The sequence below is a fragment of the Cydia pomonella genome, chromosome 16 (assembly GCF_033807575.1).
Source record: "Cydia pomonella isolate Wapato2018A chromosome 16, ilCydPomo1, whole genome shotgun sequence".
Classification (NCBI taxonomy): Eukaryota; Metazoa; Arthropoda; class Insecta; order Lepidoptera; family Tortricidae; genus Cydia; species Cydia pomonella.
The window spans coordinates 14,730,769-14,755,049 of NC_084718.1; the positions used below are offsets into that span (position 1 = coordinate 14,730,769).

A 24,281-nucleotide genomic window follows, 5' to 3' on the forward strand; every position below is an offset into this window, starting at 1 on the left:
CCTATATTTTCAATGAGTGCTTAGGATTTCATCTCATTCAATAAATCGTCGTGACAAACCGAATTTACCTTGGTAAAAAAATAGCAATGAAAATGCTTTATTTACTACATATTATACGAAATTTCGCTATAATAGCTTGCCAAAAATCTATCTTCTAATATAATTTATCATATCCTTCAACTAAATAGTGCTCACTTTTTATGTTTAATCTGAAATGAAACCGGAGTTTCACTGTTTCATGCAAACTTTGTATGTGTAATATTTCTTCGATTAACCCTATACCAATCACGTGTCGCCGCGCTCCCATAGAACGGTGGACGAACGGGCGGGGTCTCGCGCGTTTTTGTCTACTTAGGTACTTACCAATTTTCATTACTTGTTGAGGTTTTATAGAAAAATAATATTATTTGTGATGACTCGTAGAAAAAATATTGTATAAAATAGTGATATAATCAAGCTTTTCAATCTCGTACCTCACTTATGCAACTCAGCAAGCTTCTTTGCCTAAGCACGGTACTCGACTGAAAAGCCCTCTATTATACAAAATACTATTGTCATCTAGATATTTTTCCAATTTCATCCTAAGCTTCACCATAACACACCTTACCATTAACTTTCCCCACAGGAAGCCAACGCGATCTCCGTCGAGCTCCGCAAGAAGGTCCAATTCCAGTTCACGCTGCTCACCGACACGCCGTACTCGCCGCTGCCCGCCGAGCTGGCGCCGCGCGACGACGCCGACGACGAGTACCGCCCCAGCGCGCCCACCGTCGTCGCCGTCGAGGTCACCGACACCAAGAACGGCGCCACGCATTACTGGACGCTCGAGAAACTGCGGTAAGCTAATTGAGACCTTATGGAGTTTGGCTGAAGGTTCATTTTGGTTTGATTGAGTATGAGCGAGATAGCGCTAGTACGTATGCAACGATGTCCCGCTCGACATTGAAGCGGCGTGCGGGTCTCCCTCCAATGTGAAAACCGCTGTAGCTAACCATTTGTAAATCTTATAGTCAGTAATATAAGGTATATAATGGTAATTTGAGTGCGGTTACGTTGGTAGCATGAATTGGTGTTGGATGCGTGGTGTTGGGATGATGATAGGTGGGTTTTTTAATGGACGGCATTTCTTCGTTTAAAAATAGAAAGATGAAATGTTAGATTTAAAGGCTCACTTATTAGAATCGTGATATTCTGAAATAATAAATGAATCTTTTTGGGTAACCGTACAATATTTTGTCACGCGATTCTATTTATGTAATATCCTAATTTTCTATACTTTGACTAATTTATAATTATTACAGGTTCATTGCATATTTTAATTTTCTTTATTTTATGTTGCATTATGTTGTCTACTTTAGATTTTTGTTATTTCTTCTTGTTCTTATATTTTTTATTCGTTAAAGAACGTAAAGTCTCTTACGATCCTATTTTTGCTAGTGCCATGTATTCAGAAAAATTATGAATTCTGTCTGATCTCAGATAGTTCTACTTAAGATATGATATCGTGTATGTAGTGTTAGCTGTAAATATGTATTAAGGGTAAGTGTGTTTTCTCCTGTATGAAAATTTTGAATGTCTAGAAAATGCTGAAATAACTTTTAATAGAGCTTTTTTTCGTTGCCGCTTTGTTATTATAATTTATCATTTTACAATGCTATTTCCGTTTATCCTTATCACAATTTTCATTATATTCTAGAGAAGCTAAATTATGAGAACATGACATGAATAACCATATAGAAATGGCAGATGGTTTTGGATTTTCTTTATCTTTTTTGATAATTAGTAGAATTAGAAAATAAATCTAGTTTTTAATTAATTAGTTCTCATCATTTAAGCGACAAACATACACACTTATTATCGGCATTACCAACCCTGTATAAATGTTTATAAATGGTCGTTCCGCGTCATATCGACGCACCCAAAACCCTACCTTAAGTATCAAAAGTCCAAAATGCGTCGATGTGTCGCGCACTCAGAATAATAAAGCCTAGAAGGTGAGTCCAAGTGGCGATTGGTTTCATTCCACTATTATACGAGCGACAAAGATGGAGATAATCACATCTCCAAATTTAGATATATCGACTCCTAGGCTAGGCTATATTGTTCTTAGGCCTTATGGCTACAGGGCAGAGGTATTGTTGTAGCCACCGCCTGGAGCTAATGCGCCAGATATACAACATGAACGAGAGCTTGTGCGAGGAGGACGAGGCCCCGCCCCTGGTGCTGGCCCCGCCCCCCGCGCTCGCGCAGGCCCCGCCCACGCCCGACATTCTGCAGTGTATCTCGGCGGCGGCGCAGCAGACCAGACTGTCGCTAGCGAACCTGCTGCCCTCGAGGTGCGTGGCACCAAGGCTGGGGCTATGAGCCCGCTTCACGGCACCGTTACTACAGTGGGGTTGCGGAATTCAATTCAAATAATTTATATGGTCGTTCAGTGACGGCTAAGTTAATACTGGATAATGTACGTTTATAGTATCTGAGTTACCTTCATCGGCCTCTGTTCATTGTTTTCATCCAATCAAAACTGAGACGAATTCGAGAAATTCCGGAATACCGAATGCGAAAAAAAGCATAATCAACAAACCATTTTTGTAATAAGTTTTCCTCTCAACTGAAAATGAATGTGTATTATCACCATCAACATAGGAGTGCATGCAGTCGAGAAATATATAAAACAATGTATGCTAGTTGAATTAAAAGATTTAATAACAATGAAAAATAAATTTGGATCTTTCGTTTTTCGCGAAATGTTAATATACAATTTAAAGACTTAATCCATAGAAATATGACTTAATCCTTTTTGATGGTATTATATTGCTACTTGCTACCATACTGTTTTTCTTATAAATAGTCCAATTATCGCAACCTCACTGTCCCGTTCTTAGGTTGGAATGTTCATCATCCGAATGTTGCATCAAACTTTAAACCAAAAGTCCAAGGTAGCTTTTTTTGGTTGTAAACTTTCGTCATGCCATACGTGGGCCGTTGTGTGGACGGCTTTGGTCGCTAAGCTCATCCGTGTGCCGACGCAGTTTTGTACAGAATACCAAGCCTCGCCTTGCACTTGGAAAACAAAATAGAACAAACTTTTTTCTATTGATGTACAACATAAAGTGCTATCACAAGGGATGCAGAATTTTGTACATTGACGCATGACTACAACCTGACTCTTTCGCTCATTCTGTCTCGCGAGGTTCGATATTATGCGTAAGATATAGATAAATTATTCAGGCAAGGGTCGCCAAACCGTGCCTCGCGATCTGCATGCGGCTCTTCAAGTCACCCGAAAGTGACCAAATCAGAAACGGCACCTTGAAACTCTAAAAACGATTAGAACCACTGTTTTTTGCAGTGCTTAATCTTGTTCTATAAAGTTTATCGAACCACAGTAATTGTACCAAATTATTCGTCCCCGGTGGTAGCATAAAGGATAAACACATCACAATTGTTGACACATTGAAATCCTATGAAAAGATTGGTAGATTTGTAAATATCTGTTTTGTTTTATAAGGATGTAAGCATTTTGAAAAAACGCAAGTTGATGTTAACAAAACTGACGCTTTGCCGGCTTGCTTAACTTACATATATTATGCGCGTCGTTGTAATATTACCTATAGCGTCTTTTGGTCTACATATTTATTTTGGACGAACTGCGTTAACATTGAAATACCGTTCAGATCATTGCTTGTAAACAATAATTTGTATGCACTTGTGTTTGACTTGCATTGCAGTCACTTTCACTATTACAGAATTAGAAAGAGACAGATAAACTGACAATTGCTGACACACACATGTTTCCTGAAATTAACTCCATACCTTCTTATCATGGAGATATAAAAATTATTTTCTAAGTCCGTGCTTCTTATTCATATTTTTATAGGTAAACGCATTTATCAAAAAGTATATTATCCTAATTCTGGATGCCCGTATAAGAAATAAAATTCAAGGAGTCATCTAAATTATAAGTCTTATTATTGACACATAATTGTAACGTACAGCGTAAGTGTATATTTTACAACATCTGTCCCAGAACACGAAGCTTATAGACGTGCAAAGTATTCTTTTTACAAGTTAGAATTTATGCCATGAAGTCTTGTTTGATTTTGTACGTCTATTAGTTATTTGTGATTGTGAGGCTACATATTTTAAAAGTTTTCACTTTCGGAGAATTGTTACTTGAACAGGAATAACTAATAGGTATACATATAAATATTAATAATAAAAGGCTCTTTTACTTGATAACTTATAGGTTTACTTTTAACTCGGGCTTCTAGTCAAGTAGTGTCTGTGATTTTTGTAGAAAGTTGCTTGCTTTTGAGAATAAATCTATTTTTAGACTCCATAGTTCATAATATCCTTGTACCAACCATCTCAGTTAAGTGGTAAACTTACAGTCACGGCCAATAATAGATCACCGCCATATTTTTACGACATAACTTTTTTCGTATTTTCCGGAATGACTTCCACCTCACTACTTTAGGTAATCTAGTAGTATTCCTTTGTGCGAGCAATGAGAAAAAATGGTCTCACGTAATGGTTTTTTTTATAGAGGTTTTTGTTTTAATGTATGTGTACTTAATTTTTTATTAGATTTTTTTTGTAATATGCTGAGTTTCCTATTGTAATTCACAGTATTTCATTGCAGTATTCATCATATATTTGTATAAAATGACTAGTAAAATATGCAGTCTACAAACGAACCGATGGATATTGTTTACTTTAAACACGTTCATACAAAAACACACAAAGGTGATATATTTTTGGCCGGTACTGTATATAGAAAAAAAAAACACATTTCTTTAACAAAATGCATGCGATATTTGAAAATAATTATTTGCTTTAGTTGGTCTATTTAAACTTCATTACCTTGCTTTGCTTCGTCGTGTAACTTTAAGCTTAAAGTAAAATAACTTATAAACGCAGAAATTGACTTCATTTAATTTCGTTTATTGTCAATGTAGCTTGCGTTAAGGCACTGTTTTGCATGAAATACGAGTATAATAATACTATATGCATGTAGCTTAAATAAATGTACCAGCTTCCACGTTGTTACCACGTGATGGGCAAAGTGAAGTTTCCTCGCATTCAAAAGGTTGTGTTCAAAAATTCCAGAACGTGTCTATGAAATATCTTTTTTTTCTAATATTTAAAATTTGAATAATGCATGCGTGTAATTCTATTAAGTGCGAAAACATCATAATTTGAACCTTGATACAATCAATCAGCGGTTCAGTTTTGGTCGATTTTCGCTAACGTTGGATTTACCCTTATTCGCAATTTACACACCAATGAATGCGCGTATACTTTTTGGGTGAATCAACCTTTTTCGTGTATTTCGTTTTATTGCACTAAATTAACTAAAAATATTTTTTTTTGCAGTTAAAAGTCCTTTCCATAATGGGTTATTACCAATGTTTGTAGAACTTGTTATAACAATTCTTCTAACAACCTTGCTACTATTTTCTACTGGCTGGCGGGTCCGAATAACAACAAGAAATAGATGATTCACCTATTTACCCATTTAACTTTTTTACTAATTTAACCATTACGTTTGTGTACTCAAAATCATAGACTTGTCAATATATCCTAACTTTTTTTTTGCAGACAAAGGCTGGAGCTGATGCGTGAGATGTACCACAACGAGGCGGAGTTGTCGCCGACCTCCCCCGACCACAACGTGGAATCCGTCACCGGCGGGGACCCGTTTTACGACCGCTTCCCCTGGTTCCGCATGGTCGGACGGTTAGTTAATTATAATAAAAATTAAATTTAGGCGATTGTCCTATTGTTTGACACGGTAATTCCAATAGTTGACTCCCTGTTTATCATCTCCATTGGTAGGAATTAAGATTAAGGTTTTAATAACGTATTCGTCAGCGCCTGTCGTTTTACAACGTTTAATATAGATAAAAAATGTTCAGAGAAATCTGGGTATTAGTGAGCCGAACACATTTTTTACCCTTCTCATCCGTGGAAATAACGATTGTGTCTGTTTAAATTACGGCATTGACACTCGGCCCGATTCGAACTTTAAGATACCATATGAATTCTTAAAACAAAAACGTCACATTTGACACTGAAATATCCGATCCATATCGTGTCTAGACCTAATTTTTGAAGTATCTTAAAGCTCGAATCGGGCCGACTGTTTTGAAATGCAGTGAAAATCAATAGAATGTAATGTTCTTAATTTTGAAATATGTTTTTGCATTCTTTCCTTTAATAAAATATGCATGCTAAAAGATTACGCGAGAAACATTCCCTTAGATTATGCAAACTGTTAAATTTAACCAACGACTGAATAATTACATTGGTGTTTCCAGGAGCTTCGTGTACCTGTCAAACCTCCTGTACCCGGTTCCGCTCATTCACAAGGTCGCCATCGTGAACGAGAAAGGAGACGTGAAAGGCTACCTGCGGGTCGCCGTGCAGGCGGTCATTGATGCCGAGAAAAGTAAGCCCAATCTATACTAATTGATTACAAATAAATCATCGTTGTAAAAAACACACTTCACTGTCACTACCAGTCTTCATTACCAATTTCACACCAAATAATACTCGTCGAGACAATTCTAAAAACCCCAAACACAATTAGGTTACGTTGTTTTATCACAGAGTTCCTATGACCACCTCCTGTCTCCATCATCAGATCATCTCGATGGTGCCATAATATTGCATTGTCACCCGACTTACATATGTATGCAAATTTTCAGCTTCATCGGAAACCGGGAAGTGGGTCAAATTTAACTTGCAAGATTTGATTACAAACAGACAACGGTCAGGTGAAAGTAAATAAAAGCTTGTAAAAAAAAGACTAAGACGTTATCTTCCTCGGTCTTCTTCATCGTTAGTAATTGAAATTAATAATTCAGTTTCCACCAAACGTATGAATCTGTGACACTTACGGCTTTAATATATTGCACTACGCACGTTTTAGTATTCGTCTTTCATGAGAAATATCTAAAGTTACATATTTTCTCTTGAAGACAATGCGGAGTTCGCGGCGGGCGTGAAGCAGTCAGCCAAGATCTCATTCGACGACGACGTCGTGCCCGCGCGCCGCAAGACGCTCGCCAGCGTCCTCGACAAGAACAACGCGCTCAACCTCGAGGAGCGCATCGACCTCGCCGACTCCAATATTAAAATAGAAGGTAACTTATAAAAAAACCTGTTTTTTTCACAGTTGGCCTCGCTGTGCAAGGGAATATGTAGATACGATTACACGTTCCATACTGATCACACGTTGTATACTGATCTTTTTATGAGTCCAATCAAATTTCCAAATAAAATGGAAACTTTTTGAGATGTAATTAACAAGCAAACAAGCAATTGGCTACTTGAAAGTTTTTTTGTAAATAATGTCAATAGATCTTGATTTTCCTAGGGATCAATTCTCTATATAGGACTCATGGCATTTAAGCAACACAAAGGTCAGAAATGCGAGTTAAAGTCTGACGCTCGCACTTGACGATTGAAACACCTCTGGGAGAATCAACTTTTTAGCGTCACTCGTTGCCATGGTTACGATTAGTTGTCCAGGGGACAAAAGTTCATTGAAATACTGATTTTATGGTACTTAAATGTATTAAACTTGCGTTTTTGTGGTCGTTATAACCAATGTCCATAATGGGCCCCCTACTAAGCATGTTAATAGAACGGCATACAACGTCTCTTCAAACAAACTGTGCCACTGTTGTCCCTTGGACAACGGGACAGGATAACAAAACAAAAAAAGTTGATTCATCCCTCTAACAAAATGATAATGTAATGTGACGTCACATTACATTAGTCTAACCTAAATGTATGGAAGATCAAGAAAATTGCTATTTTGGCTGTGAAATATTGCGTTTATGTATATAGTTGTGATACAATTTATTTTGCAATAAAATTTAAGGATTCGAATGGTATAATTTTCTTTTTTATATTTGATAGTTAAAAAAATATTTTTGAGCCTTTGGAGCCTTGTATTTTTTTATAAACTCAATATGTGTTTTTAAATTCCACTTTTTTATAATGAACGGCCCATTTTCTATCCATTTAGCTAAATTTTATTATAATATTCAACATCTATCAGGTACCCAATTGTTTTTGCTCCTATTCGGATCTGATTCCATATTCATCTCACAGAGTACATAAGAGTAAAAACATCGTGTATAAGTTCCTGTTTATAAATCACATGTCACGGTACTTTAAGCGATGTTTTAACCGAAATTATATAAAAAATAAAGAAAAAATGTTTTCTACAGAGTTAGCCGGCGGCGAATGCGACGCCGACAGCGGCCGCGGCGACAGCTCTCTCGCCTCAGAGCTGAAAGAGGAAGACCTGCCCGAACACCTGACCCTCGGCAAGGAGTTCACCTTCCGCGTCACCGTACTGCAAGCACACAGCGTGTCGACAGACTACGCCGACGTGTTCTGCCAGTTCAAGTGAGTCTGCACCCCGTGCTGTTGCTTTAGAGCCCAGTTTACAACTGACAAGGAGTTCACCTTCAGCGTCACCGTACTGCAAGGTCATAGTGTCTCGACAGACTATGCCGACGTGTTGTACATATCAGTTCAAGTGAGTTTGCACCCTGAGCTGTTGCGTTATAGTCCACTTTAGATCAGCTCGCTCGCCTCAAACCTGAAAGAGGAAGACTTGCCCGAACATCTGACCCTTGGCAAGGAGTTCACCTTCCGCGTCACCGTGCTGCAAGCACACAGCGTGTCGACAGACTACGCTGACGTGTTCTGCCAGTTCAAGTGAGTTTGAACTTTATTCTGTTTAGTTATTTAATCTTTCACTCTCCGTGCTAAGGCAGCAGAAAGTCACCATCCTCTCGCGAAAGTCTACTATCAATCGATCCATAAACTTACGGAGACGCCATTTAGCTTCTAGGTAAAATCAAGTGAATTTTGTGTGGAAAGCCCAATTTAGAGTAACCGCTGGCAAATTTCGTAAGAACTAATGTTCAGATCAGCAAAGATCTTCTTATCCAGGATTTATAGAGTTGGATTTGGCTATTATGCTTTAAGGTCGAAAGTAGAATTTACTTTATATATGGAACTTAATATTTTGCTTTTGTTTCAGCTTCCTCCACCGTAACGAAGACGCATTCTCGACAGAACCCGTTAAGAATACTATTAAAAACACACCGCTCGGATTCTACCACGTACAAAACGTATGTATAAAAAACACTAATAACAATACCTATTAAGAAAATGACTGAATCTAATATGTGTTATTTTGCGTTGCAGATCACTGTACCAGTAACGAAGTCATTCGTGGAGTATATTAAAACACAACCCATTGTTTTTGAAGTATTCGGACACTATCAGCAACATCCACTACATAAGGTAAGATATTTCCATAAATTACTTAAATTATTAGGGTGCTATGATTATGTTCCTAGCTATGGAGAATTTCACCAGTATCTGTGAAATAGCCAACAAGCCGATTTTTGTTGTAATATTTTTTGACTTGGCTAAAAATGTTTAAACGTGTCAAATCAAAACTCATCTTCCTAGCGTTCTCTGGAAAATCAAAAGAGATTTCACTGGACTGTCGCTTTCGAAAGCTACCTTTTTGAAAGCGACAGTCCAGTGAAATGTCTCCTATATTCATCGTCTAAGTCATTAATCGGTAAAGTTCTCCTAATCCCGATTCATGCTCAGTTTTTGTGGCAGTTGACAATTGTATCGAAATTAATCAGTGATTCAAGCTAGGCCATGATTAATTTTTTTTTTTTTGCCAGGACGCCAAACAAGACGGCCCAGTAGCGGGTCGAACGCCGCCACGCCGCATGCTGCCGCCCTCCATCCCGATCTCTGCGCCCGTGCGGAGCCCCAAGTGGGGCGCGGCCAGCGTCGCCCCGCCCTGCTGCTCCTCCCACCTCCACTCCAAACATGATCTTCTCGTGTGGTTCGAGATCTGTGAGCTGGCGCCTAATGGGGAATATGTGCCTGCTGTGAGTATATCTTCCATCCAGATCTCCGCATCCATAGAGCCCTAACTGGGGCGCGGCTGGTGTAGCCCCGCCTTGCTGGTCCTACCATCTCCAGTCCAAACATAAACCATGGCATGGTCTGCTCATGTGGTTCAAGATCTACGAGCTGGCGCCAGCGGGTATTACGTGCCCAGCGGGCGTGTTTTTTTCGATCTTTGTTAGTTTTACGAATTCTGACCGATAAATGCTATTTATTGTAACATGCATTTATCGGGCATAATTGTTCATATATGGAGCACCGGAAATAGATTTTTCATGTCTCATGCTCTGAAAGAGGGTCACTGTTATTCTATGAGGTGTGCAGAAAGTGATACGTTTCTGTACTTGAGCATTTTACTTTCCAAGTAATTTTTTTGACACCCTTATGCCTTAAAAAGTGTTAGTAAATCCCAGCAGGACATTTGGCAAATTAATGTTATCCTCCTTAGGTCGTTGAGCACAGCGACGAGCTCCCATGCCGAGGGCTGTTCCTGCTGCACCAGGGCATCCAGCGCCGCATCCGCATCACCATCCTACATGAGCCCTCTTCGGATTTACAATGGAGCGACGTTCGCGAGCTCGTTGTCGGTGTGTACTCCATTCATTCACAGTAAACGTTTTCTTAGCTACATAAAATGCTCCACAGAACTGGCCTGAAGTAGTCGACGCAAACGCTAAAAACTAACTTTTAGTCAGGGTCAAGTGAAATAGCTTGAGGAGTTTGTTCGTTGTCTTCGGATTTATCACGGACGTGTTAATTAAATACGACTTGTTTCTGGTTAGATCCGAAAGTAGAGATATTTAAACTGAGTTCGAGAAAATACAAACTGAGGATATTTTTACGGAACAACTAAAACTTGAAACTAAAACTTACTTAATGCGTCATTAGCGATGATAGGGTCTTCAGAAAAAAGAGTAGGTACACGTTTTTTTTTAATAAATGTGTTCTTTCCTTTGGGTTATTTCGACTCAGAATCACGAAGACTATTGGATGAAACAAAGAAAAATTTTTTTTCCCAGTTTTACATACAAATTTAGGATGTCAGAAGACTGACGGTCCATACAAAATGTGACAAAAATCTTTTTGGGACCCTTTTTTTCTCTTTTTAATTCGATGGTTCTTGTGATTCTGAGTTGAAATAACCCAAAATTTACGGTCGTTCGAAAAAAGTAAATGGTGTACCATTTTTAAGTGAAAATTCCCTTATGATAACGAATAGTATTCATGATGTGTTTATAACCAGGCCGCATCCGCAACTCGCCCGAGGCCAACGAAGACACGGCGGACGGCGAGGAAGATGGCGCGCTGTCGCTAGGACTCTTCCCCGGAGAGAGGCCCACGCTCGACGACCGGGCTGTATTCAGGTATAAACTTTGCTCAAATACTATCTCAAAAATCAATAATACATTTTGCATAATCTTCTTCTCCTTCCTCGCGTTGTCATTTTGCCACGGCTCATGGGACCCTCCCTGGGGTCCGCTTGACAACTAACCCCAAGATTTGGCGTGGGCACTAGTTTTTACGAAAGCGACTGCCATCTGACCTTCCAACCCAGAGGATAAACTAGGCCTTGTTGGGATTAGTCCGGTTTCCTCACGATGTTTTCCTTCACCGAAAAGTGACTGGTAAATATCAAATGATATTTCGTACATAAGTGTCGAAAAACTCATTGGTACAAGCCGGGGCTTGAACCCGCGACCTCCGGATTGCAAGTCGCACGCTCTTACCGGTAGGCCACCAGCGCTTCTTCGTTTCTTATTCGTTTACACAACATTTCTTGAATGGTATTATTCTCTATCAGATTTGAAGCGGCGTGGGACAGCAGTCTCCACGGCTCGCCGCTACTGAACAGGGTTAGCGCCAACGGAGAAGTTGTCTACATCACGCTAAGCGCATACCTCGAGGTAACGACCACTAAACTTGTAATTTTATTTCAGCGTCGAGGAAAAAGTAATCGAATTACAAATTAACAATTGCAATTACAAAATGTATTTGCAACAAATAATTTCAATTACATTTAGAAAGTAATCGCACATTCAATTAACAATTACAATTGCAATTTTTTTAATAACATTTTGTAATTACATTTTGAAATTAATTATTTTACTCAATTACAATTACTTTTAAGAAAATTATCATTATATCTACTTGTATAATTCTCTTAGTTACTTTCTCTCGCTGTTATTTGGTTTATTTCTCATTTCAACGACTTCGGCTTGTTTTATAAACTACGTACCTTTTGACGTGGTTTGTCACATTTTATCCTCTAAAGGGATGATTCCAGAGATAAAACATATGTTATAACGTTATCCAAGATATAATGGAATTAAAAAAAGTTTTTTTTTAAATAAATACTCCGAGTAAATATACCATATTTACAAATTAATAAAAAGATTATCGAAAAGTAATTACCAATTAATATAATTGCAATTGCAAATTATACAGGAAATCTAATTACATGTAATTAAATTACAATTTTTTTTACATGTAATTTAATTAGTAATTAAATTACACAAGTAATTAATTACGCCCGAAACTGTTTTATATTTCAATAATACACGAAGTACCATTTAAATATTAGGGTCTGCTATTTCTTTTAGTCAAAGACAGAGTTAGATTAGAAGTTATGATACCAGTTGCCAAAGCTTTCTTAAGAACTTTACTTGTAAAAACTGTGCTTTTGAATGCCAACAAGTATAATGTACATTTCTTCTTAATTCTCTCGAATATTCACGGGACCTATTAATATGGCGAAGTTCGGCCAAGTACGTAAGTGTTCTTCTCGATGTTAACAATGACGCTAATGTACCGTCAGGTGGAGAACTGCGCCCGACCAGCGATCATCACCAAGGACCTGTCCCTCGTAGTGGTGGGTCGGGAGGCGCGCACGGGCCGCTCGCTGCGCCGCGCGCTGTTCGGCTCCAAGTGCGCGCGCGCCGACCGCCTCACCGGCGTGTACGAGCTCAGCCTGCACCGCGCACTGGAGCCAGGTCAGTACAGTGTCTGGTCACTACAGACCTGGCCCTCGTAGTGGTGGGTCGGGAGGCGCGCACGGGCCGCTCGCTGCGCCGCGCGCTGTTCGGCTCCAAGTGCGCGCGCGCCGACCGCCTCACCGGCGTGTACGAGCTCAGCCTGCACCGCGCACTGGAGCCAGGTCAGTACAGTGTCTGGTCACTACAGACCTGGCCCTCGTAGTGGTGGGTCGGGAGGCGCGCACGGGCCGCTCGCTGCGCCGCGCGCTGTTCGGCTCCAAGTGCGCGCGCGCCGACCGCCTCACCGGCGTGTACGACCTCAGCCTGCACCGCGCACTGGAGCCAGGTCAGTACAGTGTCTGGTCACTACAGACCTGGCCCTCGTAGTGGTGGGTCGGGAGGCGCGCACGGGCCGCTCGCTGCGCCGCGCGCTGTTCGGCTCCAAGTGCGCGCGCGCCGACCGCCTCACCGGCGTGTACGAGCTCAGCCTGCACCGCGCACTGGAGCCAGGTCAGTACAGTGTCTGGTCACTACAGACCTGGCCCTCGTAGTGGTGGGTCGGGAGGCGCGCACGGGCCGCTCGCTGCGCCGCGCGCTGTTCGGCTCCAAGTGCGCGCGCGCCGACCGCCTCACCGGCGTGTACGAGCTCAGCCTGCACCGCGCACTGGAGCCAGGTCAGTACAGTGTCTGGTCACTACAGACCTGGCCCTCGTAGTGGTGGGTCGGGAGGCGCGCACGGGCCGCTCGCTGCGCCGCGCGCTGTTCGGCTCCAAGTGCGCGCGCGCCGACCGCCTCACCGGCGTGTACGAGCTCAGCCTGCACCGCGCACTGGAGCCAGGTCAGTACAGTGTCTGGTCACTACAGACCTGGCCCTCGTAGTGGTGGGTCGGGAGGCGCGCACGGGCCGCTCGCTGCGCCGCGCGCTGTTCGGCTCCAAGTGCGCGCGCGCCGACCGCCTCACCGGCGTGTACGAGCTCAGCCTGCACCGCGCACTGGAGCCAGGTCAGTACAGTGTCTGGTCACTACAGACCTGGCCCTCGTAGTGGTGGGTCGGGAGGCGCGCACGGGCCGCTCGCTGCGCCGCGCGCTGTTCGGCTCCAAGTGCGCGCGCGCCGACCGCCTCACCGGCGTGTACGAGCTCAGCCTGCACCGCGCACTGGAGCCAGGTCAGTACAGTGTCTGGTCACTACAGACCTGGCCCTCGTAGTGGTGGGTCGGGAGGCGCGCACGGGCCGCTCGCTGCGCCGCGCGCTGTTCGGCTCCAAGTGCGCGCGCGCCGACCGCCTCACCGGCGTGTACGAGCTCAGCCTGCACCGCGCACTGGAGCCAGGTCAGTACAGTGTCTGGTCACTACAGACCTGGCCCTCGTAGTGGTGGGTCGGGAGGCGCGCACGGGCCGCTCGCTGCGCCGCGCGCTGTTCGGCTCCAAGTGCGCGCGCGCCGACCGCCTCACCGGCGTGTACGAGCTCAGCCTGCACCGCGCACTGGAGCCAGGTCAGTACAGTGTCTGGTCACTACAGACCTGGCCCTCGTAGTGGTGGGTCGGTATATACCCGGCACTCGGCCGTCATTACCGGGTTCGTGTCTGAGGGCCTACCGCGAACCACGTTCGACGTGTTGTCTCTCTGGCGCACTTGTAAATTCGTACGTAAGTGTGACAGGGAGGCAACACGTCAAACGTGATTCGCGGTAGGCCCTCTGGTACGATAGGGGTTGTCTGAAAGGCTGGTAACCTTAGAGCATACAATAACTGGAGTAGCCATATATATCGTATTTGCGTCAAAAATGTCTGCCGAATTTAGAAATAACATGTGCAAAAAAGAACCATGCCGAAACACGAGGAGACACGCACATTTAAATAAAAATTAACACATTCTCATTTTGACGTATACATTAATTTCACACGTGGAAAGTCTTTATACGATCTTTTACACATTGTGCATGGTTTTTGACAGAGAGAGGGGTAAGTTACTGAAAAGCTACTCCTGTTACAGTAAGCTCTAACCTGGCGACACACCGTACATAGAACTGCTCTAGTGGCAGCTCTCGTGCTGCACGATGCTTCAAACTGTATGTTCTATTCTGTGATTCCTGTGGTTTCTTTTAATGAAATCGTATATTTAATAACGTCGTCTGTTGTTTTTGTCTATAACCAGACATAAAGGAATCTCCGAATGATTTTCACAGCTTCTGTTTTTTTATACAGGAGTCCAGCGACGACAAAGGCGCGTGTTAGACACGAGCGGCACATACGTGCGAGGAGAGGAGAACCTACACGGCTGGCGTCCGCGCGGAGACTCGCTTATATTCGACCACCAGGTAACTAACGGTGTGATTGTTACATTTAATTAAAACTACCTAAACAAGTTTCATATAAACAATTAAAAAAAAAGTATGAAAATAAGATGATTCTCTTGCTTAATATAAAAGTTCTGCTCTTCTGTTACTCAAGTTGTTACGTTGTTATTGCTTTAAACGTATGTATTTACACTAGGACTATTATGTACTGGACTTTTTGCTTTAGATTCCATAAAACTAGCCTTATAAATGTTAAGACTGACTTAAAACTTGAAATAAAAACCCCATTCGAGTGCGTCTAAGGGACCCAATAAATTGAATTCTCATGAAATTATGATATTTCTAGTGGCTTGGCAGAGGCTGACTACTATTTATTTCAATTAAATTTGAATGCTGCTTGTCATTCTACAACTTTTTAATTTCAACAGTGGGAGCTTGAGAAAATGACCCGACTGGAGCAAGTAGGGCGCACGCGGCACTTCCTGGCGCTGCGTGAGCGGCTGCGACACGGACACGAGAACACTGTGGCGCCCAACGACTTCACCAAGACCGAGAAGGTATGTTCAGTTTCATTCATTTTCATACATAACGGCTAGTCGTGATTTATCACCTTGGAGGATTTAACAACTAGAGTCGCTTTTAAGAGCTTACCCCTGTGTCGAAAACCTCGGCCAATGGTCATATGTATTATTGTATGGACTGTTTATCTGACATGGCTAATTTGTACGTTACCTACATTTAACATGCCCTTTTCCCGCAAATCATACTTTCCTAGGGAAAGACAATACGTGTTTACTGTCAGTCGACTAAGAAGAAACAAATACTAGTTTAATAAATATTTAACTGATCAGTACGTGTTACAGTGGCGCCCAACATTTGGAAATTCCTCAAAATTTAGTAAGAGTTTTTGGATTGTTGTTTGTGTATAGAAATTTGTATGCGGGTTGAGTAGGGGGGTATCTTTTCTCTGCATCTGACTGTACAAGTACATATTACGCTTACAGGAGGTGTGCAACATGGCGGCCAAGGCAGCCGCCGAGCAGCACGCGCGCGACGAGGCGCTGTACGAGCCGTGGGACATGGCGCCGCAAGAGCGGGAGCTCGCCACCAAGTTCCTCAAACTCATACAAGGTTTGCAAGGTTTCCCTAGGGACTTATAGCTTTTTTTCACAATCCATAACTCCCGCGGGAACAAAATAGGCCTTTGTCCTTCAGTGCATCTGCATGAAATAAGAACTTTTTCGAGCACGTGTGATGATAAGTTCTTTTCTGAAATAAAGAAAAATTGCCGATACGAACTTACAAAAAAGATCAAACTTAAACATCTATATAAATAATATCAATGTCTCTAAACGAATAATGTGTTTCGACAGGACGAATAGGAATGAACAACAACCCCGAGGGCGCGCAGTCGCCCGCCACGCCCGTGGACGAGGGCCTGGCGCCCGACGTGTCCACGCCGTCGCTGCTGTCCTCCGTGCACAGCGCCAGCAGCTTCGAGTGAGTACCGACCTTGTTACCATGGACTAAGGCCACTATTCGACTGCACTCGACTGTGACAAGCTTGCAGGACAACAACATTTGAATGTGGTAACAGTGTAAGGGGATTGCTTACAGTGCGAATCATATTTGAATGCTCGTGAAGCTTATGATTCCCTTTTTGCTTCTTGATGTGGTTTTATGTCAAACCTGGCATGTTTTTAGCCACAAAGGTCGACACCACATGAAAGAGAGGTGTTTTATCTCTTTCTCTACCTTATACTCGCACTGTAAGCGATATCAAGTAAGATTCAAATTCAATGATTATGAACAGATAACCGAACAGTACTTACACACATTTCAATTATTGTTAATAACAAAACCCCCAACGAACGAATGTTATATTTCAATAGTATCCATTTTATTGAATGTTTTATTTTACTCGTTTCTTTATTTTTATTTGTTTGGTAATATTTCCTAATATTTTTTATGCCGCATTTTCAGTTTATTTTTACAAAGTCGCTTGGCTTAAAACTCAAGTCGACTTTATCTTTTATTTGATGTTTTTCCTTAGCTTCTTATCGTATCCCGCCCGGCTCCCACTTCCATGCACGCCATACCCTTGGACTATTGCGTCGATAATTCTGAGGTACTAGGGTCCGTCTAAGCCAACTCCGCATAGACTTTGATGTGACAAAGTGTGGAAATACAACTGTAAAAGTCACTCAACTACTAGGGCTAGAGTAGGACTTCCACACTCTGTCACTGCAGAGCATGTGCAGAGTTAACTTGGTCCGACTCAACTTGAACACGTACTTACTACTCTCAAACTTATGCTACACAGCCGCATCTAGTTACCGCCTTTTTGATTATTTTTTTCTGTGATATAACACAGAAGTAATTGTTTGTACTAAATGGGCTTAATCGCTTATAATGTTCAGTTTAGTTACCTTCTAACGTTTCGAACGTGACTTTGTATCTATGGTCACGAATTCACTGATTCATAAAGTTAGGGGGTATCGAAATTGTTTGAATGAAATTGATATTGCTGAATATTATACCCGATTTACTATTGTACAGGTCAAGTAAATGCTAGATAATAAAATCGAGTGATCCAATAAGATTATCTGATAAACCCATTTATATGACCCACGAGATAAAGTAACAAGTATGATGATAATCTATCAGTTTAGTTAATTATTTTATGTTATTCTTATATGTGTTGTAAACAGTTATTCAATAAATATATTCTCCTACGTTATTGGGTATCTCAGGTAAATCTTTATTAGTGGTTCAAGTGGTTGTTTGAAAATAACTTGCGCTATCACGCCTACTACAATACGCACACGATCAACTAACTGTACTCAGTAGTCAAAGGGGCCTATGTTAGCTTATGTCGGACGGACTTTCCTTTAAAGATTTCGTGTACTACAAATGAATTGTTTTTATAGACTATGCTCACCGGAGCGTGCGCTCCTAGAGAAATCAATGGCGGCGTGGGGCGGCGCTCAACTGAGCGCCGGCGGCGCGCTGTACGTGCCCGACTGCGAGGAGGTGCGCGTGTCCGCCGCCGTGGCGCGCCGCGGCCACCTCAACGTGCTGCAGCACGGCACGCACGGCTGGAAGAAGCGCTGGCTGGTGAGTGCACGGCACGAGGCGGGGCCCAGCTCAGCGCGTAACCAGTAACCTCAGCTGAAGAAGTCCGCTGAAAGAGCGTTACATGGGTTCTATCCTGTACAAACGCCGGTTTTTTCGTCCAATAACGTTTTATCTGCAATATACTTTTATCTCATTAACGTTAATACTAATGAAAACACAATCCGTTCCAGGTGGTCCGCCGGCCCTACGTGTTCATCTACCGCGACGAGCGCGACCCCATCGAGCGCGCCGTCATCAACCTCGCCAACGCCCACGTAGAATACTCCGAAGATCAGGAGCAGATGGTGCGGATGCCCAACACTTTCAGGTAACCATCGTCACATAACATCTGCAGATCAGTTACAAATTGGTGCCGTGACCAGGATTTTTGATTTTTCATTAGGTTTTTTTTTCAATAACCTAATGTTTGCGACTATATCTCCGACTTCAACTTCGAGGACCTGGAGTACAACCAAGGCCAAAATTATGGAAACTAGGCTATATGACAATAGAAAAGTGCGATTTTTTAAACGATAGATTGTATAGGTACTATGGGTCCTCATTGATAATTTAAAAACAAAATGGTAAAAATTAAAATACTAAATTTTTCAAGTAAGTAACTTAAATTCTGCCTATGATAGTTGCCAGTTCAACATTTTATAAGGCAATTAAAAGGGTATAATTATTTCACTTTTCCGAATTTCTTTTTTTTATCTTTTTGACAATATTTTAGGATATTTTTAATATGTAGCGTGTATTTATAATGTTTTGAGATCGCCGAATGTAAGTGCTAGTTTAGAAATATGTAACAAATATAGAAACATGGGATATTAAAGAAAACAATGTTGGTTTTGATACTTTTTTGGCCTTAAGTGTATATTCACGAGAGTGGTCGGATATTGATGACAGATAGACAGACAGATATTTAGATACTTTTGGTACGAAATCTCTCAATTAGGCGTCATTAAGGCAAGTTTTAATACTTGCGACTTTTCGTGTAAAAATGGCTTCGGTTAATCGATTGTTAGGAACCATTTTTACGAATTATACTTGTTTCTTTTTAACCTCCGTTGTACTTCAACGTAAAAGAGGGATGTTATAAGCTTAATGTTCGTATCTATGTGTTTGTTGTTTTATTTTTGCCAGGGGGTTTTAATGTTATCAGTAGTGTGACGTATTTTTGTTTTGTTGCAGCGTTGTGAGCAAGGAGCGCGGCTACCTGCTGCAGACGCTGGGCGACAAGGAAGTTCACGACTGGCTGTACGCCATCAACCCGCTGCTCGCCGGACAGATCAGGTGAGCATTTCATATTCTTGTAGTGTACTTAGTTCTTACTTTCACTTCTAATCTTTGGCGAGTTAAATTTACTAGTTAAAATTGTTTATTTGAAATGTTTTTTTAAGCCAATTAATGTTAATTTAAATTATTGAAATTTATATGGCATTTTAATATGCCTAAATTGACGAATAAAGATTTTCACTTTCACTAATTCCCGTCGATAACTTTTTAGCGACTGATGGTATTATAATATTGTATTGTTGACGAACCTAATTTCACACAATAAAACTCAGTCGCCTTCTTTTTGCATCTTTAATGATTTTTTTCATTCCATACTTTAAATGTTGACGATTTAACCCCCCGAGGTCCAGGCATAGACAACGTCAAAAAACCTCTAAATTCCAGGGTTTTGTCACCTTTCATACATTTTGTTTTGTATGTGCAATATTGGACTTCAGGGATTAAACCGTATTTCTAAATATTTATTTGTTTCTTTATGTAGAATAAGAAATGGTCTCTCCTCACTTTGTAGTTTATGTTTTATTTTCATTATTATATTAAGCATATTTATACAATACTATTGCCTAAAATCAATTAGTCACCAGTTTCGGCGCCGTCAAAGACTATTTCTTATTCCGCACTAATGTAAGAGCTAGCGAGCTCGGCCCAGATCAATATACACGTGGAAGTTGTCGGCACGCAGGTCGCGCTCGGCGCGGCGCGGCGACAAGGCGGCCGCGCCCGCGCCCGCATGAGACCTCACCATGGAGTCTATCCTCGTTTATTAAGCGCATCGCCGCCAGCCAGCGTACTGACGTGCATCCTTGCCATTGAAACTGCTAGGGCTTGTTCATTCTGTTTCTGAGAGTCGGTTCGCGCGAGACAAAGCCGGATAAGGATATTGCGAGTTGTATTTGACGCTTCGCGCGATTCGAGTACCTGGGGGAGTCGTAAGTGAAAGGTGTCATTGAGAGATTTCAGTAGATACTTTCCTGTTAAAGGTTTACCGATCTCTTCATAAGTTTTAGCTGTCGTTAGCGAAACTCGCGATTTGTCTGTGGGTATTAAAATAAAGATGGAAACCTGATTTTAGACTCTTTAGTAAGCCTTATAGACAATTTTATCGAAATCATGAAATTAAAACCATCAAGGTATAATACAATCGTCTTTAGCTACTATTTGCGGTTGTTGTAAAAAAAATTTTTTTTCTCTTTAATAAACTTTTGAACTCTGTCAATTGAACTATAACATAGTCCGAGAATTGATTTTGAGGATTTTAAGTTTGAAAAGGATCAATACTGTCTTCCTCATATGATAATACATGATAGAAACTGATTAACTAGTCAAACCAGATTGACATCCGAAAAAGGTTTGTTACATACAAATTTGGCTGGTTTGGTAGCGGGTCATGGATATTACATATATTTGACTTTCAATCCATAAGGCCTAAATATGAAGAAAATTGAGAAGGGGCAAGAAGAGTGGTCCACGGATTTATCTTATTTGAGATTTCAATACATTACTTTCACAGAATTTTGGGACCACAAAAATGAATTATAATTTTAAACTATAGTAAGTCCAGACGCGATCAATTATTTTAGCATATCCTCAATTTATTAACAGTATTATAAAACAAATGCATTTAATGCTATATACGATTTATACGTAATAGTCATATACGTTTATATATGTTGATTAGTACGTTACAAGCAGATTATGAGTGTTGTCAGAGGCGGGACCAAGCCGGCACTAGGAGAAGGGTAACATGAAAATGACGAATTTTAACAAGCAGGAACAATAATTGTACAAGTCTCTTTTGAGCTGTTTCAAATATGCAAAAGGATGCACGTTTTATTATATTACGTTATTTATTATACGTTAGTCTTTGTGAGTTCGGAGAACTGTGTAATGCAATAATGTATTCCAAGTATTTCTATCTCGGCCATAGTGAATGTTTACTAGATATTGTTAATGAGAGTATGAATGTGGTCAGTATCTACGGCAACAAACTTAACAATTATAAGCTTTATGGCAATACGAACAAGGTTTACTGGTTTGGATAAGTGTGTTTCCGTAATACTTAATTGGGCGCTTACATCTTAGCTCTATCGCTAAGATATTTATCGATATCATATGCTACAACAGATCACTTCACGAGTACTTAGTTCGTGGTAAATTATATACAAATACCACCAGCAATACTAGTTTTTTTACTGTTATTACATTATTAAACATTTGTTGTCTTTGTAGTCGAAGAACGCCGATGCTATCGTAATATGCAACTGTAGCACAGTTTCGCAATATTTTTCTCTAAATGGTTTGTAATTTAAAGAGCAAAGTCACAAGTAGCTGAACACGTCCTGTCGTGTTCAGTTATTTTAGACTGTTTTCTTCTGCGACGTGCAAACTTTGCCGCATTTACTTATATAGCATCGACTATTTATTTCTTCCGAGTATAAGCTATTTGAATTGCGCACAAACGTACGCCGGCGATGTCTGATAGACTCCATTTTGTAACACGGCGAGATATAAGAATTTAAATGAATGTATTGTGAAAAGACAAATTACTGAAAATACCTATAGATTTTCTTCAAATGTTGGATACATTATTAATGTAATTAACCTTGTATATACGTATGACCCGAACGGTAGAGTAAATATATTTTGAGGCTCAAATAGCCAATTCGAAGTGGCGGTGTCCGTATGACGTCATACGTAACGTTTCGTTTCACGTTTAGAATTGATTGTAAATACATAATAATAATTATAACATTGTAGTTAAATGTAGAATACGCGTTCCAAGAAATTATACATCATTTAACACTACTTATTTGGTAGATTGTTTATTTGTATTTTATGTTATACCTTGAATTTTGTTAGGTTCCTATAGTGGTATAGGTATGTTCGAATGGATTGTATAAAGTAGGCTAATGTTTACGACAGGAGATGTCGCCGCCCTGGCGCGCGTCACAACCATTCCGACCGGTTCTAGTCATCGTGCTCTCTGTGTAGTATTGTATGTGATAGAGTAGCTACATAGCGACACCGTGCTACCCTCCAGCCCTGTAACTGATCTGTCAATTCTTTGTGCCGTGATAGCTGATTTTTATGTCAGATTTTCCATACAATCTTGATTTATTCAGATAAATCTTCACGGCCCCGAGAATTGTCTTGAAAGATTCAATTAAAACATTATATGTGTCAGTCACAATGTTAGATAGTAAGTAAAAGTTGTTCTGTTTCATGAATGTCGTACACTCAGCGTGATACATATATACACGTCACTCGACCGCTCCATAGTTCACACTAATATTTATACAGGAAACATAGCGTAGTTAGTATCGATGTGACGGTAGTTTTATATGGATGATATTTCTTTGAATAACTTATTTCGATGTACCTATCAGTCCGAGCAATGCTTACTCTCGTTACTGCTTCGATAAATGTTGATATATCTAATATTGTCACTATACTATCGCTTCTAGGTGACTGTTTTATATTTTCATTAACTCCATCTTGGCAAAGTAAGCTTTTGTGACGTTTAGTCGTTGTAAATATTTCCTAGTTGATTTGATCTGCCTGAGTTACGAGCCCCGGCTTGTAGCGGCTCGGCTGACCCTAGAGAATATCCTGATAATAATTTAGCATAGACTATTATAGGTTAAGATCAAAAAAGTATTATCCAAGTCTATACATGCGGTGTGTTATATTTCTTAAAATTAAAATTATTACCATTATTTCCGTCGAGATTATCTTACGTGAATCTGGGAGTTTTGTTCGAATGACATCAGGATATCTGTTGTTTTATCTATTTGACTATGTGCTTACCACAGATAAAGATATATATTATAGGCAGCGAGTTTAATTGGTATGTATCATATGTATGTTGTTTATTTTCTCGACACCTCAACGAAGAGAGATCTCGCGTCACGCGACGCTATATTATCGTTTACATACCTTTTCTTTCTAGTCATATTTGTATAACATTCCAAAGTTTGTAACTGTTTACTTTCTCAAATAACTAGTGATGTATTTTGCATAGCAAAATGATGTTAACGTAGAGACATAGAGCAGGATAAATCACGGGTGTGTCGTGTTGTGGGTGCAACTGTTTATGAAGTATTTTTTTGGAAATTTTGTTTGCGAAGCTTACGTTAAGTTATTTCGTTATATTTTGTAATTCGAATAAAGGTCTTTTTAAATTAGAGATAACAGCTGACGCTGGATTATATATATTTTTATAGAGTATACTCTTTAAGCTATACTGCTATTTTTATAGGGTAGTGTTGTTTGGTTCGTTGCGTTCGTTCAGTTGGTCCGTTCGGTTGAGGCGCTGCTCTGATCAAGGGCGCCCGAGTGATTACGATAGTGATTGTTGATTGTTGGCCGAGAATGATATTGAAAATTATATATTATATATAATTTATAAATTTCATTCAATTTATGAAAATAAGAACAATGTAATGATTGGTAATATTACTCATTGCTCTAAATGTACTATCAAAATATATTATACACAGTGTTAAAGGTCATAAATAAAATGCTTTGAAAATTTCCAAACCGTTGTTTTCCTTTGACATCCTTTCCCAACCGGATATTAAATTAGTGGTGTAAATGTGTTATCCATATCGTCAGGTGACAACCATTCAA

The 24,281-nt window shown here is 40.5% G+C and overlaps 1 protein-coding gene across 5 annotated transcripts in view; it reads left to right on the forward strand.

Annotated features, from left to right (window-relative positions):
- LOC133526368 (kinesin-like protein unc-104) overlaps positions 1-24,191 on the forward strand; it is a 144,591-nt gene extending 120,400 nt beyond the window's left edge. For 3 of the 5 annotated variants that reach the window (XM_061862963.1, XM_061862961.1, XM_061862962.1), the window contains 13 exons: positions 626-837; positions 2,145-2,336; positions 5,605-5,742; positions 6,324-6,454; positions 6,987-7,151; positions 8,247-8,427; positions 9,071-9,161; positions 9,238-9,336; positions 9,735-9,947; positions 10,415-10,553; positions 11,210-11,330; positions 11,768-11,870; positions 12,782-13,158. In XM_061862963.1, the coding sequence (XP_061718947.1) occupies positions 626-837; positions 2,145-2,336; positions 5,605-5,742; positions 6,324-6,454; positions 6,987-7,151; positions 8,247-8,427; positions 9,071-9,161; positions 9,238-9,336; positions 9,735-9,947; positions 10,415-10,553; positions 11,210-11,330; positions 11,768-11,870; positions 12,782-12,997 (2,001 nt within the window). In that variant the 3' untranslated portion in view covers positions 12,998-13,158. Of the gene's footprint in view, positions 1-625; positions 838-2,144; positions 2,337-5,604; positions 5,743-6,323; positions 6,455-6,986; positions 7,152-8,246; positions 8,428-9,070; positions 9,162-9,237; positions 9,337-9,734; positions 9,948-10,414; positions 10,554-11,209; positions 11,331-11,767; positions 11,871-12,781; positions 13,159-15,144; positions 15,258-15,664; positions 15,794-16,240; positions 16,368-16,609; positions 16,737-18,166; positions 18,354-18,544; positions 18,682-19,547; positions 19,650-20,334 lie in introns of those variants that run through there. The other 2 variants (XM_061862966.1, XM_061862965.1) reach the window with 2 other exon arrangements.
- Positions 24,192-24,281: the final 90 nt, after the last annotated feature.